Source organism: Hyalella azteca, unplaced genomic scaffold, assembly GCF_000764305.2.
Source record: "Hyalella azteca isolate HAZT.00-mixed unplaced genomic scaffold, Hazt_2.0.2 contig12293, whole genome shotgun sequence".
NCBI lineage: Eukaryota > Metazoa > Arthropoda > Malacostraca > Amphipoda > Hyalellidae > Hyalella > Hyalella azteca.
The window spans coordinates 109,351-130,858 of record NW_025942253.1 but is presented as its reverse complement, the minus strand read 5'-3'; the positions used below and the strand labels follow the sequence as shown (position 1 = coordinate 130,858).

Genomic DNA, 21,508 nt, shown 5'->3' with positions numbered 1-21,508 from the left:
TTGTACACAAATAATTGTAACATTATTATTGGACAGATATCGATGACACATTGCATTGTTAAGCTTAAAAAATCAACACTAAGTGTCATGGTCGCTATTAGTGTGGAATATTTGCAAAATAACTTATTTGACTCTGACTTGATAACACAGGCCATAAGCGAGACTTCTTCAACAAAATTCAAGGCTTGACACCATCACAACATCATATCAACAGATTGATAACTGCTTGTAAAGAATCTACAATGACTTAAATGGAGCAGCATGGGTGTTCAGAACAGCTGTTTCATTCCACAGCTCAACGGCAGGCAGCTGTTATGGCAGAGCTTTGCTTGAACCCTACACGAGGACTTGCACAGATCATGACAAGAAAAAGCTACAGTTGCTCACCAGCTTAAGTAATATGTAGTTGACTGTGTTGTGGCGATGCTCTTCCATATTGTTATTCCGGTAAACCCCACGGTCATCTTTGAAGAATTGTTGAAATTGCTTTGCTGAGCTCCATAACGCAGGAGCGCACTAACCTCCTCACGCAAAACTTCATAGAAGACTGACTGGGGTGAACCACCAACCCTAGCAGTCCCATTGAACACCTTCGACGCGGCAGCACCATCACTCAATCACCAGCACCACAAAAAAAACTCAAATATTTACCAGGAATACATCTGGCGATGAAGGAAAGTCTAGAGATCAACCATCAGCTACCATGCTAAGGTGTTTGCAAAAAAATACTTTCAAATGCGATAAATTTAGCACGGAAACGTTGGAAAAATCGTACAATTTACATAAAACCGCTAGGTAGACTCATCGCGCATGTGGCAACCATTACAAGGAACAGGTAACATCGTAAACATGAAAGCTGTGATGGAAGCGACACTTCTTGAAACATGGCAGCTGTGTAGGGCACTTACATAAAGCGTTTCAGAAACAATAATACATAAAGAAACTTGAATAATGCATGACAGGTTTATGCGAGATCAACGAACTCTGATAGCGATACTCCTGCCAAAATAGGGGAGGAGGGAAGGGTGGCATGGAGAAATGCACAAAATCATCGGGTCATCTAAAAATATTAAGATAGACTTTATGAGCGCTTAATGCGAGACATCAAATATCAGTTGACAGGAATAAAGTTTTCTTGACAGGAATGAACGATAGAATATATTATATATCAGCGCATAATCGAAAGTTATAGGAAGTAATAAATTTGAGATTTGTATACAAGTTTGTGAACAATCGCTAACAGGAAATTAACTACAATTATAAAGCTAACAGGTACATCCAGGAAAAACTTCCCGCCCGTAGTTCTCTGAATAATTCAAGTTTAAATTTGACGACCGACGCCTGAAAGCCCAACCCATTTCCGGACACGAGGTCTGAATGTCTGCCTGAGACCCTGGGGCCATACTTTCAAAACTCGCTAAGTAAACGTAAGTACTTACGCTCTATTTTCTTGTCTGTGATTGGTGGATTTTGCTCGAAAAGCCGTCAATGATTGGCTGATGAACTTACGATCTCTTAACTTTTTTTGAAAGTATGGGCCCTGGGCCCATACTTTCCAAAAAACACACGGTACGCATACAGACAAGAAAATAGAGCGTAAGTACTTACGTTTCACTCTGGCCCGGACGACAGAGTAATCAGGGATCAACCTGCAGAGAAAAAAAAAATCAGGAAAACCCGGAGGAAGTCCTGTAGGTGACCGAGCGATCGTGGCTCTCAATTGGAGACGGGCGCATCAAATGCAAGTTACGAGTTGCAGTTTTTCCACGAAATTATGAAGGAGAGAATGTTGAGTTACGATGAGATTGACAGGTGGTTGTGATGTGTTTTTTTTAGTAAATTTTCATTTGAAAACCAGATTTGTTCTAGAGACTGATTACTAACTGTTGCATTCTCAATGACCTTCACTTCTGATATAAAAGTTATATTAGTTATATTAAGTTATAAAGTTAAGAACTTAGAAACGGGGATTATAACACGAATTTACCGAGGATAATGTTCACAGTGTATTTTGTACAGTATGACGGTTGCACCCCAAACATTGGCGAACCAGGCTGTTGTGATACTACGGATAACTGAATCGAAGAAGATAGAAAGGATAGATATTCTAGAAAATTAATATAACTGATACAGATAAATACTGTCCCTACAAATTGACGCTATAAGAATGCGTAACTAACATTTGCAATTCGAGTCCCCCACTGTAAAATAAGAGATACGTCCTAACAATAGAAACAATACACCCACTCTTGACATTAAGACATAAAAATCTTTCGTCGTATTCAAAACCACTATTTTTCACTCTTGCGACAAGACGATAACATCTAGTGTAGATGATGCAATATGATGTCCAGACTTGAATTGGCTATTTGCGGTCCCTTCCGCACATGTAGGCCATTATACGAAAAAGCTAATTCTCGGTTGGCGTCATTCTCAATTATACGCAAGTCACCCTCACACCGCGGCCACGCACCACGATTGACGCATGCACCACGCAAAATCTGCGTCTCAGGTTTGATCTTGACGCATTACGACAACAGATCAGCGGATCCACACCTGTGGTCCGTGGACCACAGGTGGCCTTCGATAGCCTTGGGTTAACAAAGTTATTCCGTGACATTACCATCGTACGATCTTGTCTGCTTGAAACATGACAAAATAAGCGATAAACTAAAAAATCAAAAGCAATACAAAATATGCGAATTTACGTTCTCGATTCGTAAAAATGAAAAATAGGAGCGCGCGAAAATTTGCAAGGAAAAACTTTATTCAAGTAAAGTTCGCTCGAACTCTTCCTAGAAAACTGACGACTAAAAAAACTTTGTTTAGAGCTCTCTTGCATGATTAATCAACGCCCCCAGAGACGAAAAACGAAATAAAAATTACCTAAAAGATGTCGAGAAGCCTGAACGAAATTTTGGCCTGAAAATTGTAACGAATAAAGACTGCGAGTAATTCACACATGGGTATAGACACGCGCTGGCGGACATGAATGCCACGACGTACGTCAGAGAATTTAAACTGACGAAACTTGCAGTTTTCAGTGGCAGAGAATTAATAGTACACTGTTAGAAAAATTACCGTTAATGGTATTACCGGCGTTTCAGTGGCCGGTCGGCACGTGAAAAGAAACACCGTGTCGCCGTTTTTATTCTAATTTAACACTAGAAATCCGTAAAACATATGATAAAAACGGCGAAACAGTTTATTTTCACGGGGCGACCGGCCACTAGAACGCCAGTGGGACCGTTTTTTCACCGTTTTTTCTAACAGTGTATACCCATTAAGGTAGGCTAATAAATTAATCTGATAGTGGTAGATTATTGCTTCGAAATACGGATGTGAGAAGTTTCTATGAATCTCATGCATGGGGGGCGCCAGGCTTAGAGGCTGCGTTGAACGGTAGTATAACAAACCGCTGGAGTTTATAGTCGCAGAATGTAAATTAAGCCACGAATGCTAAATCGCCTCAAATAATTTACAGCATCAAGTGAAGAAATTGGAAAGCACCACATTGAGGGTAATTTGAACAGAACCGATAACCTGTAACTAAGTTACAAAACTAAATGAGAAGCATCGACGTAAAAAGAGCATTGAACTGGCCGCTAAATCATGCACATAGCAACCACTATCACTGGAAGTATCATTTGGTGATTAAAAGAATTGAACTCTAAAAACAATTGAGGCATCAGAGTATGATTAACGCTAATATTTACCGTCAATATTCGTGAATAAGTGTCCACATGTAAAATAATTAATGAAAAAAATTCCCGGGTCTCGTTACGTAAGTTTTTCAACATTAAAATCTAAAGACATCCTTTATATTAAACATTTTCCCGTCAATTTTGAGAATTCTATACAAATAAAAACTATGTGAATACAAATTTGAAATTCCCAACCGAATTTTAGTATTCGTGACTGTTCAAAATAATGTTCAAGCCGAAGATCGCTCGACGCCTGGCATTACAAAGAAAGCAGAGTTATTATTCTCACTAAATGTCTCCGATATGCAGTTTATATAAATCATAATTATCACAGTCGACACATTTGGTCCATGGAACCTCATTTGGCGTCCGTCAAAAACTGGAGAGTGATGTTTTCTCGATACTGGATCAATATCATAGATTATCTCGTATACATGGGCACGTGAAAGTTGCTTAATTATGCGCGTGCGTTGTAAAATTTATAGAATATAGGAAGATTGATAATTATTTATGGTGGGTCAAGGGAAGGAGTCGTTCGTACTTAAAAAGTCAGCCGCATGAACCCGGCCTGTCGCTAGCTCCTGATATTTACGTAAAGATTTTGAAGAATAGGTTGAGGACATGAACTAGCTACGTCCAGCTAGGCCTTGGTATATGCACGTCAACTATATATTAATTTTAAAGCTCAATAATGTTTCGGTATTTTACTCGGTAACTTTAATTATTGTTATTTATTAACAAATTATTCCGTAACTTTATTGTTACTTATTGACAAATTTTCCGTTGATTCTTATAATAAGATGTGGGTGTAACTGTTTTACACCTACATTCCTCATTATTATTGAGAAAAAGAAATAAAAGAGGTTCATCTAATGTAACATTTAGCTCAAGGCACGTTGAAGAAACACAAATCTATTTGGCTACGGCTGATTTTCCTAAGACATTTATCTTAGAGAGCTTCCAACTCACATAAATATAACTTATCACAGACATAACATACGCTGATGCAAGCTCGATACTCCCGCAAAACAATTCTAGTTCATCACTTTTCAGTTTTCACATCAAAACATGCGAGTTCATCACTCATCACATCAAAACATGAGGTGATGCAAGTTCATCACTCATCACATCACACCATGAGGTTATGCGAGTTCATCACTCATCACAGCACAACATGAGGTTATGCGAGTTCATCACTCATCACATCAAAACATGAGGTGATGCAAGTTCATCACTCATCACATCAAAACATGAGGTTATGCGAGTTCATCACTCATCACAGCACAACATGAGGTTATGCGAGTTCATCACTCATCACAGCACAACATGAGGTTATGCGAGTTCATCACTCATCACATCAAAACATGAGGTGATGCGAGTTCATCACTCATCACATCGAAACATGAGGTGATGCGAGTTCATCATTCATCACATCAAAACATGAGGTGATGCGAGTTCATCACACATCAAATTGATGTATGATGAACATCATTTATGATGATTGATGCATCATAAATGATGCAAGCAGCAGCGGTTGCCATGCGCCCTAAAGCACCACGGCAATACCGGGAAGCTGGGATGATGTCAGCTACGCGTGCTCGTCCATATAAGCGGCCTACCGCACAGCGTGGGAGGCGCCACGCACACTAGGTAACCACCAGCCAAGCAGCTATAGGATCACCTATTAATTATTATGTCATCCAATGAATAACGACTGAATTGAAATAGTTTATATAATTAACACGTTGACTACGTATTGGTAAATATGCGTACCACGAAATGTATTTCTCCAGGAGGTAGTGGTACATAATTCAGGTTGCCTAAAATCGGCCAAATCCGAGAACAAAAAAGGGCAAAAAAGGCCGATAACTCAATATATACTAGTTTATTTGTAACTTTCGCTATAAAAATTCCATTTATTTTCTTTTTGCAGTATTTAAAATTTAATTAGGAAGTACTCCTATCATAAATTTTAGCCGGCCAACGCAATTGAGAAAAACTAAATCACGGAATTTGTCGGAAAAAATGACCGTCTGGCAACCCTGCTTAAAAAAGTACAAAAAATGAAATAATAGTACAAGATGAAGCAATCGTAGTCAACGTGTTAAGAACCCTCTCATAAATTCTATCATATTATCCAAAGGATTGTATCACTTCCTCAACAAAATAATACAGAAGTTACGAATTGGAACTATTAGAACATTAGACGAATTTCAAATTTATTTATTGCAATTAGACACCAGATGCAAGGTGTCTTAATCTGGTGCCAACTTAATGCCAAGATCTGCCAGAATTCACTCAGACAAGGCACAAAGCCTTGCAGTTTGGTCTTGGAAAATCAATCATGCGCTGCATTGGATATGCAAACAAGCGGATTTGGGATGAAGTTCATTGAACTGACGAGACAGAAATCGAGTAACGGAGCGTAGGTATTATGATTTTTCTGGGCGGTAATGAATGTATTGCAGAAGCAAATAACTGAAGCATCAGTAATGAACATTGAAGTTGTGATTGAGTGGTAATTTTTTCAACTTTAGTGCTTAGGATTTTTTCTACACCTCTCCATAGAAGCAAAGCGCAGAGGTTTCAGATCTAAGGGAACCATTATTTACCTCCGAATTAATTACCACAAAACATGGCTCATAATAAAATTAGTCAAGTATTCACGTCCATTAGCTGCGTAATACCAGTCATTTTAAGTGAGAAGTTAACATTGCAATAAAATAACAAGAGGTTACGTGCTTGTCTCGGACACAAATAAGGACAGAGGAAGATTTACTGCTCGCATCAGGTCCGAGTGCTCGCCAAACAAAGGACAAAATCAAGAGGGCTTAGGAGCTTTCAACGAGAGCTCAAGAAGCCCCAACCCCATTAGGTGACCGATACGTCTATATAATATCTTCCATTTTTGAGCTTAGACCTCAAGACATGGAATAGTATCTTCTTTCAATATACAAATTATAAATGCTTAATGGGAACAAACAGAGATAAAATTAACGAAGATAATGCAATTAAAAAAATCAGCATCTTATTCGGCGCTTCAAAATGATAGTGAGATAACAAAAACACTTTAAAATGCAATAGTTCTAGTCGAAATAATAGCGCTAATTAAATACTCGCATCAAAATTGTTTGATTTATTTTGGAATTCAAAGACTGTTCAACAGATAGTATATACGAGATACAGTAGATCTTAAAATGTTTAGCAATATACAATAACCTTATATGTTAGAGCCCGTTAACAAACATCGACGAGCGATAAAAAAGGACCGGCATCTCAACCGAAATAATAAATAAATAAATCGTTATAAAATACAATTATGATGGAAAATCACCAGAAAAATATAACTCAGTACTCACTGCAGCGCGCATTTTCTCGTCGACGAAAACGTGGTCACGGACGGACGGACGGACGGACGGACAGACAGACGGACGGACATGACGAGCACAATAGAGCTTTTTTTCCAAAAATGAGAAAATGCGCTAAAAACGACAAAGCGAGAGCTGAGACTCGTAATGAGCCTGAATTTATGTTGGCACCGTAAGGATTCTAACTTGAAGTTGTTATGAAGTTAGAGCAGCTGGCCGTCCATGGGAAACTTGCTGCTGGTGCTCAGCTACTTGAGTTGTAATAAGACCATGCCAGCTCTTGCAGTACACAATAGATCATCTATCTTTGATCATTCTTTAGTATCTGATCCAACGCTTTTAGCATTATCAAGAAGCACGCGGCAGATTCAGGTCACAGCACAAGGTTCCGGTCAAATTCCTTTTATTTAAAACAAAAGATTGCAGCAGCTTGGATTTCTTCCTTCGCAAGGACTTGATTTTCAATAAAGAATTAGAACTTTTAATCCGTACCTAGCATACGTCCCTTGTGCACACATAATTTATTTAGAGATAATAGATAATAACTTCGTTTGCTGGTTAATTTTATAATAACCCGATGCGAAGATCGAGTTGTAGAAAAATTCCAAAGAAATCGGCAGATAAAATATATCATCGATTTGAAATTCAGTCGTTCAAGAATTATCGTTTTCTGTCTATCAAAATGGCCTGAATTTTGAATTATACTTTATAAAGGGTTCGCTCAAACCAACCCACAATTTCAACCTTGTTTAGTACCTTGAAGTTTTAATTTGAAAAAATTTGAATTTTTCGAAAATCCTCTTACCTATTGTTTAATAGTGGCATGCATAGTTAGCTTTCTAAAACACCAGCTGCTAAGGAAGTGCGATAATAAATTGGGATTTGTCTACCTCAAAGGAGTATTAAAATTACGAATATATAGTATCAATGAAACCAACGAAGGCATCAAACGTCGAACAACCTGCCATTACATTTAATCAACACACACATCACTTCTATGGAGACTAAACACCATTCAGTTACACATTATTGATCATGCAATAACTTCCAACTTGAAGTTGCTGAGTGATCCCATTTCTGCTGATAATTTTTACAGATAATTATCGACTCATCATCTAGTTTCTTATGCACCGCTACCATTTCTGCTGATAATTTTCACAGATTATTTATCGACTCAACATCTAAGTTTCTTGCGCACCGATTTACCTGCCGATCACTTTCCTTGATGTAAATTTATACCGGAAATTTCAAGCAGCGCAATCACAGATGTAGCCTTAGGGTACGCACACAGTGAAAGCAGGTTGCCAGCGTGCTGGTTACCTGCTCAGGCTGGCGCCTGAAACCATAGAATACAGAAGCCTATTCGTACAGGTTTTCACTGTGAACACTTACATTATTATCCTATGTTCATTCTTATGGCAGGTTGCCTTATAGAGCTATGAGACGCACGCAGCAAGACGTCGTGTGAAGCTTCCATACCAATACAGGAAATGGTAACATATGATCACAGACAAGACTGGCAACTATTACTTTGAAAAGGACGAAACTATCCGTGTTACAGAGAACTGTACTTCGGAAAATGTTTTATTAGCCGCTGGAAATGATACCATGCTTTTGCCAAGGATGTTTCTTTTTATTATTATTGAATGAATTTCATCATATCCGGGTTCTTAACAGAGGAACTTCTCTGAAGAACACTGATTGCTATTAAAATCAGCAGGAAAAAATAATTTTCTTCCTCTAGCGGAACTCGTAGCAGTACTACGGCAGTTGAGAAACCGCAGGTTGTTCTATGAATAAAAGGAAAATTAATGATTTGGTAATAATACCTTTCCTTAACGCCACAGCAAATGCCTTTATTTGGCACGAATGATTTTTTTCCTGCGAGTGCGCATCGCTTATCGAAAGGCTGCAGTAATTCAGGTTTAGAACTTGACCACAAAGCTTCAAATGTAGTGTGTTCTCACCAGACTCTGGCTATGTGTATATTGCAAAAATCATGAATGAACACACGGGACATTTTCGGGGTCTTGGGGCGGGCTGTCTCGGCCAACAGGACCATATAATACATGGACACTTAAAGCATAAGCACCACTGTTCATTCAATTCAATAAACAAAATTAATGTGCTTGTTGGTGTCTCATCTAGACAAATAACCATCCAATAAGCGTCTACACTTTAGGCTCTAGTTTCCTTCTTGTTATGAGATTCGATATTTGTAAGTAAGACGTTTTCAAAGAAAAAAGAAGCCAGAAGATAAACTTACAACGCATAGTAAACAAAAATAAATAAAAATGTCAATTAATTTTAACAAAAAATTAAAATTCCCTATTAAAATTCTCATCGCATGACACATGTGACGCTCAGGCTTCCAATCGCACAACAACTTTCCAGGATTGTTTTCCACACTTTGTATTCTGTAAAATTTAAAGTGAAATGAAAATGTAAAGATTTAAATGATGAACAAATCCCGAGATCAATGTTATTGCTTCATATTATAACGTTAATAATGTATACTGGCATTTTTTCCATTTACAGCACAAAAGTACAACACTTCAATTATTAGTGACAACTCCCACAGCTTCCGGAAGTCATTATTTCTGAAGAAGAAGTCCCGCCTATACGAAGCCTCAAATGAACGGCACGACAAAATATTGGAGAGCAAGAGAATATTATTAAATCACAACACGATAAGGTATTATTGGTTGTAATAATTTGAAATATATGACCGATGACAAAAAGTAACAATCGTTTACATTCAAAGGTAAATAGAAGATAGATAAATATTTCAATTTTATGAGCGATATTTAGGAAGTCATGGAAAATTAGTGACTGCTAGAGCAGCAAATGGAAGCGCAAGTTTTCCTCAAAGAAAGCAAATTTTGTAATTTCTAGGCAACGCAATAAGAATACGAGTACATAAGTGCGACTGATAAATACGAGTACATATGAGCAACTGATAGAGTACATATGTGTGACTCAATTAAATTCAGCGTCCTGTTATAACACTACGAAGCCTAGTGCGCCCAAACGGCGCGAGCAGAAGCAATATAGGCACCAAACATGAGCAATAAGATGCGGCGATCGAGAAAATTCGTAATGACTAAAACTTGACAACCAAAGACAAGAATGTGAATCTCCCATGAAGGACGAGTTCCTCTGCGCAAATTGCGAATCAGAATAAATTTGATACATTCTAATGATTTCTACAATCTACATCTTTAGTCCAGAAAAACAAAGCATATTATAATTACTTCTAAAATGGGAGGACACACAACGAAGAATTCACTGAAGGTCAGAAAAGCATCGACAGTTAAAACTTGCAGAACCAACTTCGTAACGATATTCAAGTTGTTTCTATATTGAGGATTCAAATAGCATTTCCGTCAGCCGTATATGTTAATTAAAATATATTATTTACTTGCAATTAATTTGAATAAAGCTCCGATTCAAGTGAACATCACAACATAATTTTTCGAAACCGACAACATTCCCAACCAATTTAGGAGTCGCGTGAATTAAAACCCAGTGGAGCATAAAACGTGCAAATCTCAGTGACTTCAACTGCGCCCGAACAGAGCCTCGGAGCTAGACAGAGAAAAACAATAGTGGAGCTGTGAGAGGGAAGTTCGTAACGTAAGCCTGGTGAAGTTCCCTGGAGTACTGAGGGTTTGTCGTTAGTTCAGTTAATTTGACAGCCATTAGTAAATTGGATAGAGCTCTGATTGCCGCTATTAATACCAGAGACGCCATGGAGAGGCAGAACTGGCGGCCAACTACAGCCGCTTTGACGCCGAGATGACGAGCACAGAATTGGCGGCCAACTACAGCCGCTTTGCAGCCGAGATGACGAGCACAGAATTGGCAGCAAACTACAGCCGCTCTGCAGCCGAGATGACGAGCACAGAACTGGCGGCCAACTACAGCCGCTTTGCAGCCGAGATGACGAGCACAGAATTGGCAGCAAACTACAGCCGCTCTGCAGCCGTTACGACGACCCACCGACGACAAGGCAGGTGTCGAGCACAACTTGTATTGTGCATTAATAAATAAAAATTAATATATATGACAAGTTTTTTTCCCTGAAACGCATTTTCGAATAACAAGTGAATGAATAACTACCACGTTCATTTTAAATTTGAAAATGCTCCATCATGTATTTTCCCCTACCATACGAGTGCTTATGTATTAGAATAAATTCATAATTGCTTTAATTAACTACTGACTATAAAGAAATTATTCCATTAAATAAATACATATCCATTTAAATTTATGATTGTTGTAAAATATTACCCAAAACCCAGAATAGTTACCGATAGTAAAAGTTATTAAACAACTCGTGTATCGTATTGACGCGGCATACACAATATACTGGATGAAATATACTTTCTTCATTCAATTGAAAATGAATGACTACAGAAAGAGTTCAAACCAATCACATTACTCGAACAAATTGAGATAAAGTCATCAAAAAACGGTGCATTAAATTGAATTGCAATGCCCAAAACGACCATAAAAAATTGGGCTGCCGTCCAATATACCGTAGTAGTAGTAGAGCTGGGGCCATACTTCCAAAACTCGCTAAGTGAACGTAAGTACTAACGCACTATTTTCTTGTCTATGATTGGTGGATTTTGCTTGAAAGTCCGTCAATGATTGGCTGATGAACTTACGATCTCTTAACTTTTTTTGAAAGTATAGGCCCTGGTATTTATGCCATCTTATTTTACCCCATCGGGGTAAAATAAGATGGCTTATTTTAATACGGGCTTAAATAAATATTTAAGAAGAAGCCCGTAAAATAAAATCTTACTTATTTTATTTATAATAAAATCTTATTTATTTAGAAGCCCGTAAAATAAAATCTTACGGGCTTCTATCACGAGTACGTGGAGCGCAGGCATAGGTGGAATGCTGGAGGCAATGAGGGACAGGATGCTCGTCAGGTCTCAGAAGCCCTGGCAACTTTCCAGGAGTGTAACCAAGTCCTTCGATGCAGCCATGGTGACGATGTCCAAATTGAACAAATTTCCTCCCTTCCGGGCGGCAGGCAAGGAAGAAAATTGTGTACCCTCTTCCAGACTTTTATCAGGTCAAATTTTGCTACTTATTTTATGAAGTCCAAGTTTAAGTTTTAATGCAAAACGAAAGCCATAAAAAAGAGAAACTCAACGGACGAAGAATAGAAAGGACCATGAAAGCACGTACAGACAAACGCAAGTCCTGCTAAACGGAATACAAGTTCAGTCGAGACGAATTACTTTAGATCAGTCGGCTTTTGCAAATGTAAATGCGTTGGTAGAATTCAAACATTTTAGTAATCCCAACTCCTGTTCATTCCGTACATCCACACATTAAACAAAACGTGATGAATATGATTTCAAACACGACTGTGAAAAGCGATAACATACATCCACAGTTTTTCCTGTGAAAAAATCATCATATGTAATTAAATGTTGCCTTTAACGTAAAATATCTTATATGAAAATGAAAACAACGGAAAATTATGTTTATTCACCGGAATAAACGCTTTTAGATATGAAGACTTAAAACACAGACTGCGATTGAAATTACCAAAATAACAACCCATTGGCTGCACAAACATCATTAAATAGTCGAAACGCGATCGAACCTCAAACCCTCGTTTACGACGATATAGACGAGGGTTTACGACGATTGGCAATGTGCGTGACAGAAGCAATGCAATTGACGTTACATTTTCCGAAATCGTTTTCTTAAGAAACGTCAACCAAACTTAGGTGGAATATGAAGGTAATAGTAGAACAAACACGGAGTCGTAACCTAGATAGGCGGTAATCTAATCGCAGAAGATCAAGGGGTTTTCGCTAGCTCGCGACGGCTTGCAGGCTAGAGCCGGATGCACCTGTATGGTGGCGGTGCTCATGACATCTAGAAATCATACAACAATTCCGCATCCATACGCTGACTCACAAATTTATTGACAACATCGGCTGTTTCTTGTTTAACTATTAACGTTTGAAATCAGCATAAAAGAAAGATGAATACCTTAAAACATATATACGCATCAGTAACAAATGTTTCTTTATTTCAATTAATGTTAGTGGAATATGTTGTAGAGGCTTAAAGTGGGAAAGTTCATTGCACATAAACGTCAACCTCACAACTGGGAATATTCAACATCAATCAACCCGATCAAAATTCGAGGACCGCCTAGGGTTCGGCCGAGTAGTAGCTACACTTGGCGCAAAGTCATGCTGGGTCTGCCGGCCACGCGATCGAAATCAGTTTCTGGCCAGAATTTCCTCTCCAACTTTACAGTCGCTTGAGCGTATGTCAAGAGTTGGCCGTGCCGAGTCATACCGAGCCGAGCTTGCAATCTGATCAGAGGCTGCCTTCCAAACCCTGAGGCGAAGCGGACACAGAGCGGCTGATTTACGCGCTACCAGGGTCCTGGGCGGCCCTAATGCAGATTCGCGCAGGCATCTAAATTTTGTTAGGGATTATATGATTTATAAACACTTACCTATACGAGTTGTTTATATTAAAACCTGCTACGTTAAGTGATAAGATGTGACAATGAGAGGTAGAACGTGACCCTCGTGAGACAAGCCTAGACACAGAGACGTTGAGCGAGATGACGCGGATGCATAACTCTGCCAAACTGATCAATGAGCGAGAACGTGATCACATTGAGGCGTGTGCAACGTGGATCCATAGGACACATCGTGCACGTATCAATTGCAAAGGCTCATTCTTACACAGAAACTACACGAACAATTCAGTCATAATGGAATCCATCATTGATATTTAATACGAAAATATTAGAAAAGGAAAACACGAGTTGACACTTTGAAATCCACCTTAACTTTCCAGAAACGATTTAGCGAGTTGACACCATGAAAACCAAATAAAATACAGCTAAAAGACCTTTACAGTTCGGAAAAAAACAATAAAAGAAATATTGTTTGTGATATGTTGCTTCGGAATATATTTTCTGTGCAAATAATACTACAGTAATCCCTCGTCTGTCGCAGGTGTTACGTTTCAGGGGCCATACTTTCAAAACTCGCTAAGTGAACGTAAGTACTTATACGCTCTATTTTCTTATCTATGATTGGTGGATTTTGCTTGAAAGGCCGTCAATGATTGGCTGATGAACTTACGATCTCTTAACTGTTTTTAAAAGAGTGGCTTGAAAGGCCGTCAATGATTGGCTGATGAACTTACGATCTCTTAACTTTTTTTTGAAAGTATGGGCCCAGATCTCGGCCACGTTAGGTAAAAAAACGATGGGGAATTGATCGAATGAGAGTACTTAAATATTTGAGTATTTATATTGTAATTGTTGGAAAGTTTTCATTGTTGCTGACACAGCTATACGGTACAACACTTTCATATCTTACATAACATCATAGTTTATTCGTGCATCACGTGAATGAATAACTGATAAGATCGCAGTGCGGAAGGTCATCCGATAAATCATAGGGGTTAATGGAACAGCGGCTGTTAATTTAATCGACCGCATGCTTTTGGCTGGGCGAAACGAAAAAAAAAAAACAATTTGGAACAGGAAAAACACGCAAGTCAAGTCATTGATCTCGATTAAACCTATATGGACTGTAATTCAATAATTCGTTACACAAATACAATCGGAACCAACGATGTAGCTTGCAATATTTCTTCATTTATATTCGCATATGGTGTATCAACTTTCAAACCACTTAATAGACGGGGTTGAGACTTTATAAAGTACGAGATACTTGAACAGTCAAATCCAGAAATACTATAGGGGCGATCTGTTTATATAGAAATTTTGGAAGCTCGCTATCACTTGGAATAAAGAATAAGAACCTATTAGTATAAATGCTCAAATTGCTGTACAGTCTCTACTGAACTGATATATTTTAAAAGATTTTTGCCATTCAGAAGCCAATACACAATAGGAGCATACACTGGAATTATTATAAGCATTACGTAATGTTAAAACATAAGTTTCTATTCTAATCTTACAATGATAAACTAATAATCAGTACTTCAGTAATATCAGTAAAATAATGATCAGTCACATCATTTCAAGATGACACGCAGGGACGCCGCAGGCCATGTACCAGGGATTCTACAATAGGAGCATATACTGGAATAATAATAAGCATGACAATGTTAAAACATGAGTTACTATACTAAATTTACAATGATAAACTAATAATAAGTACTTCAGTAATAATCAGTAAAATAATGATCAGTCACATCATTTCAAGAAGGCACGCAGGGACGCCGCAGGCCATGCATGTACTGACCAGGGGCGACGGTAGCAGCATCGTTTCTCCAGAGGCCAACAAAGAAATATTGCGGTCATCGTTTGTTGCCCTCGCCCAAAATGAGGCCCAGACACGGAATATAAATTTATAGAAGGGTCAAAATGTCGGGTAAACGGCCAGACCGGGTTTCGGAGAGAGTGATGTTCTCAGAGATTGCAGATTCTGAATGAATCTGCACGTGATGAGGATGCGACGAAACGTTCCATTAATTTGGGACGATAGTGGGTTGAGTGTCGGCAACACTCTTTTTAATTAATACAGAAACATCGAGCAATAATGGGCGAAAAAAATGCACAGACAAATGGTATTGCACACACACAAAAGACCAATAATTTTCATATAATATCGTTATTTTCGTAAACGCATATTGATAGTAAGTAGGGCTTTATACATATTAAAAGTAATCATAACAACAAAATAAATCCCCACGAATGATAAATTAAAACGCTAACGCTTCGAATCGTCACTGAACGGAAGCGGAATTCCATCATTAACGGACAATTCCATTCGAAAGCGATACTCAGAATGGACAAAATTCGTCCCCCAATTGACCCTAATACCTTCAAATTACAGTCACAATCGCCGCTGATGCAACATTAACAGCGCCCGCAACGGCCGCAAGCCCATTACGTGAGATTGTCACCAGCATCTCGAAGGCTGAGGTCTGTCAGGGCCAGGGGGAACTGCCCGATATTTGCTTTCTTCACATTTTCGGCTCGTTTTCCTAGCGCGAGCTCAACACGTCCAACTTGGGACAAAGTGTAAGTACTATTTCTAACAAAATAGCGGGTTTTCCATAATGTAGTGTCAAGACCGAAGGTTACCTTGAAGGTGCGTGTGCGACGGGTTAGTTAGCCTCCTGCCTATTCAGATGCGTGTCCCGTATGGTAATTTCAACCTATTATTCATCTGTTCTGTAAATAAACTGTTCGCTCGAGACGCTCGACAAATTCATGTGCCGAGCAAGCATGACCTCCTTCACTTCATATTATAGGAGGATTATCTACCAGGAAAAACTGTTCATAATTTTGCACGAACTTCACCATAAGAAAAAAAAACAATACATGTCTTCTAGCCAAGAAGGGACAAGGAAACACAATGCTACAATTACTTTAATTATTTGAACACGTCACTCGATGCGATGACTATAAATCGCCTAAACTCAACAAATTATGTGCACTTTTTCATCTCCTGCAACGAGGGAATTCAACTTGATATCAAAAGCTCAACGTAAAAGGCACGAACACAGAAGTTCAGCCTTGTAAAAGAACGGGAGTCTACACAAGAACTTCTTAAATGGCAATTAGAGCGCGCGACATTGCAGGGCTCATCAAGAAGAAACACACACCAGACGGCGCTGCTTCATTATCTCGCCTTAAATTGAATCGCAGGGAACAAGAATGTCTCTTCTGAAGTCGCTACATAAATAGCACATCTTATTTCTACACTTCCGAGGCAAATGTCAATAAATATTTCACACTAGAGGGACATATCTTGTCAAAACGTCGTCAGCCATAAACACATGACAGTGAAAACGAATAGGTAATTTCAAAGTGATAAGGGATTCTAGGGTGATAAATAGAATTAGATCTATGATAATTATTTAAATTGGATAACAGTAGGTATTCATCACATATCGTGTACCGTTATTTACACTAATTCGACATTGCAAGTTAACTCAATTCAATCATACAACAGTGCAATTTGTGAAACATTTCTAAGCGGCACACAATATTCGAGCAGCGAGAATAACGGATTAAACGCGCACTAAAAAAAGCACGCAAGAGGCTTTTAGATGAAAGAAATATGTGAAAAACTTTAGTCGATGTCTCGATTCAAAAATTCTCGAAATAAAAAGAGAATTCAAAAAGTCATTTAAATCGTCGATGAGAATTCCCGAGACTTAAATTACCAATAAGTCATAGATAATCGGGTGTAAATGTTACATCGAATGGTTAGTATAACAGAATGAAAACAATTACAGGCTTCTTATGTTCACCTGGATAGAATGATCTATTATCCCGAAACTGCAATACAAAAGATCATTTCGAAAAAAGGTATTTCAAAGAATCTTTCACATTTATACAGAGCATCATTCAGATTCTAAATCAGTATTTTGGATAATTTCAAAGGAGCTTGCAAACGTAATCTTTGAACAAGTCGTGAGTAACAAACTGGATGTGGTGCAGATCATGTCCAGAGGCTTGAATAGCGTTGTGCAATAAACAAGATTAATCCACGCATTCTGTAGACGCACGTCAGCCACAAGGCGCATATAAATTATCATTTTGATACCGGTGGGCAGCGAGCGACAAAATATGTAACCTATAATATTTTAGGCCAATTTTTCCCACAATAAGATGCAAATTTCACTGAAAATATTAGGAAGCGAACGTGAAAGATGCAGGGTTATTTTATGGGATATAATGTTGTACAAAGAAACGAAAGAAACAATTGAGATTTGGTACAAGTAAGGTGGTAGCCTTCAGCGTATCTGTTACGTTCTTCCGATCACGGTCTGGCACGCCCTAAGAGCCTTTCGAAAGAACGATCATCATAAACAGCTATTATGAAAACACAGAATTTATCAAAAACCCGCTGCTACTTTAATACACTGAACGAAATCAAAAGAATACAAACTTGCATTAAATAGTCCCAAATCAAAACGGAAATTCTGAATGTATAAATGTCGGAAGAAGCTAATGAAATGAAACGGAAAAGATTGAAGTTGATGAACTACAAGAAAACTATACTATGGATATAAAATATCTTGTGTTACAATGTACGCAACTTTGACAGGGAGATTTTAAAGGTGATGTGAGACATGCAAGCTTGAGGGTAGAAATAAAATGCAGCTGTCTTTCATCGCTCATCGGCAGCAGCTAGTAACGCGCACGTCTCTGATGCTCAGAGAATAATAACGTGACCATCTCTGATGCTCAGAGAATAATAACGTGACCATCTCTGATGCTCAGAGAATAATAACGTGACCATCACAGATGCTCAGAGAATAACGTGACCATCTCTGATGCTGTATCAGCACAATATTGGCTCGCGGGCAGCTTAAAGTTACTGTTGTCCCTGCTGTTGCCGTTGTCGCCGCTGTTGACGTTGTAGTTACTGTTGCCGTTGCTGTTGCCCGCTGCTGTTGCCTCAACTGTCATCTCACGGACCTAATGGTGGAGATCTAGGGAGATTAGAGCAAGATGTGCTCGGCTGCAGAACATCCATTAATCGGATACAAACTTCTTACTACGAAGGAAAAGTACCATGCGCCTATGCATGGCCGTAATATGTTGCCAGTGAGATTTGTCGCTAACATTTCGATAAGATTCATTCAAATTTATAATTTTCCAACTCGATATGAAAAGAGTTAGTGATAAAAATTAGTGAATATATACACGAACACAACGGTTGACGTTCAATTTTCCAGGTTCACTTCAATCCATAAATCAAAATTTAAAGCATTAACAGAACAGAAGATTTCAGAAAATTGAACATCTCGCTAGGCGTGAAGATAAATGAAGTGTAAATCAAACTTTCGGAGCACTTTCCGTAGACTTGTGTAGAATGTTCTGCAGGGGTGACTGCAATTGGTTAAGATTGCATTCATTAGAACTATTACGACACGAACATTTCATGGCTTTCGATGCAGAATTGAACCAGAATTGTAATTCCTATACAAATATCATCTGAGCCAGAAATTGCTTTCTAACATCGGCAGGCGAATGGTGTCGTTACTGAAGCCCGCACATGATAGCAAAACCGATGTATGGAACATTTTAAAATAAGACAACGTTGACAAAATATTCTGGCATTCCACTTAGAAATTGCCGCCAGTTAGAGATTGCTTAGCTGGCTGGAACGTGCATAATGCTGAAACAGCAATAACAATGAAAACATGAATAGAATCCCAAAGCATGGAACAGTACAGACAAGTATAACAGACGTCCAGGGATAAAAGCAGTAGCAGTAGAAATTTAAAAGCGAAGAAAACTCCACAAAAATTCAGCATTTTTCTACTGAAAACGTTTCGGAGACCAGCTCCATCGTCAGTTCGATAAATCTAGAACACAAATGCAGTCAAAAAATTAAAAAAGTTAGGAGTCAAAAGAAAAAAAAACACAGTAGCAGGGTTTAGAGGTGATTTAATTATGGATAATTGAACACAAAAATGATCATTTAAAGTTCCATTGCAATGACCAAGCCTATTTGTTGAAACACCAAAAAAAAATTGATGAATGAAGGAATGAATTATCTCAGTGAAATAACTCACAGATAAGTCATTCAGGGCAAACATCAGGGATAAACTCACGGCAAACATTTCTCGTACTCCTCTTAAATATAGGTATTAAACAAAATTTTAGACTCGATCAGGGAATAAAAAACTGCTAAAAAAATCTTTCATATGCCAATATGGCCGTCACTTGGACGTTTGTGTGTCCAGTAAAAGATAAAGTCAAAACATCGGCATAGTTAAAGCGGAATTAATATTCAAAACACTACAATAAAACTATATGATGTCCTCAAGAAGAAATTCAGGACGGGCAGGAAAATTGCAGCACTTTGAGAGCGAAAATTTAATAAGCAAATAAGATAATGCAGACACATAGTTCCGGTCGTTTGGTACTTGAGAAACACGGATAGTTTTAACCTAAACTTTCTCAGAACAACAAATTATAAGAATCAAAACCATAATCCCCTTTCGCTCTCTCAAGCACTGCAAAAAGCTAATAAAATATACTTCTAACAACTCGGACACAATAGGATCTCTTCGGTGGCGATGGCACTAGAAGCACACGAATAATTCACCGCTACAGACCACACTGTTAGAAAAAAACGCTGAAAAACGGTCCCACTGGCATTCTAGTGGCCGGTCACCCCGTGAAAATAGACTGTTTCGCCGTTTTTATCAGATGTTTAACGGATTTCTAGTGTTAAATTAGAATAAAAATGGCGACACTGTGTCTTTTTCACGTGCCGACCGGCCACTGAAACGCCGGTAATACCGTTAACGGTCATTTTTCTGACAGTGCACAGAGAAGAACAACTGGAAATGTCGTGACATCGATGCCACGAGGAGCTAGGAAGCAACTCTGCACGGGGCAGACTCAAGTAAGTGTGGTTCGCAGCAAGGTTGAGTCGCTCATAAAACTGGCGCGAAAAAATTGCCCTTCACTAAAAATCCTCTATCTTCTCTTCATCAGCATATTATTAAATTACGTGTAGTGCGGGAGGCCGCATTTATGATCATTAAGACCGGTTGATCATTAATTTAGGAAACGATAATTAATAAAAAGATATTTACTAACAACCAACACATGTTGATTATTCAAACGCAAGCTCAGGACCGATTGGTCGAAGTGTATGCAAAAACCGATGTGGTTTTTGAACATAGCTTCACAAAAAAAATCTAGCTAAAAGTGATCTAAAAGGTATTCGAACAATATATAATCAAACTATCCAAGTAGTGTTCCGCAAGACGGCGCAGAATTTCATTCGGAAGCGAGCAGTTCAGTGCGCACGCAAAAATAGTAATTTAAACAATAATCATCCTCAATTTAATTAGATATATCGATGAGTAAAATTACGTCCCGATTGAACAGAGCAGACTATTGAGACGGGCCGTCATATGAGTGTCAAATTCCATGGGTTTGGCTTTAAAACCCCGAAAAACCCTTATTCTATGGTTTTCAAACCATGGAACACTGTTCTATGGCTGTCTCTTATACACATCTAGATGTGTATAAGAGACAGCACTTATTCTATGGTTTTCAAACCATGGGTTTGGCTTTAAAACCCCGAAAAACCAAGCGAGCGACAAGTTCAAGCAAGAACGCGCCTGTATAACACCGACGAGTTGCGTGACAGGTCACCGACAGGAGCGCTATTAGTTAGCTTGTCTATGTCAGGCTGGTCGGGCGAGTGGTAGAGTCGTGTCAGTCCCAAGAAATAAGTTAGTCACATGGATTGTATCATTGTAGTCATGGGAAGTTTCGTCATCGTAATTTTGACTGATTATCTGTAACATCAAGCAAAGTTACGGACAAAATAAGATAACATGGAAGTAAACTATTAATATAAACTTTTATAATAACAGTATGACTTAATTTATGTGTTTTAGTTCCCGTACTTT

General features: G+C 38.5%; 1 protein-coding gene across 2 annotated transcripts in view; it reads right to left on the bottom strand.

Moving 5' to 3' along the window:
* The window catches only part of LOC108680384 (microtubule-associated serine/threonine-protein kinase 2-like), a 57,333-nt gene extending 56,803 nt beyond the window's left edge, over positions 1–530 (bottom strand). For both annotated transcript variants that reach the window (XM_018169193.2, XM_018169194.2), the window contains exon 1: positions 388–530. In XM_018169193.2, coding sequence (XP_018024682.1) covers positions 388–435 — 48 coding nt within the window. In that variant the 5' untranslated portion in view covers positions 436–530. The remainder of the gene's footprint in view (positions 1–387) is intronic.
* Between the last annotated feature and the right edge of the window lie 20,978 nt (positions 531–21,508).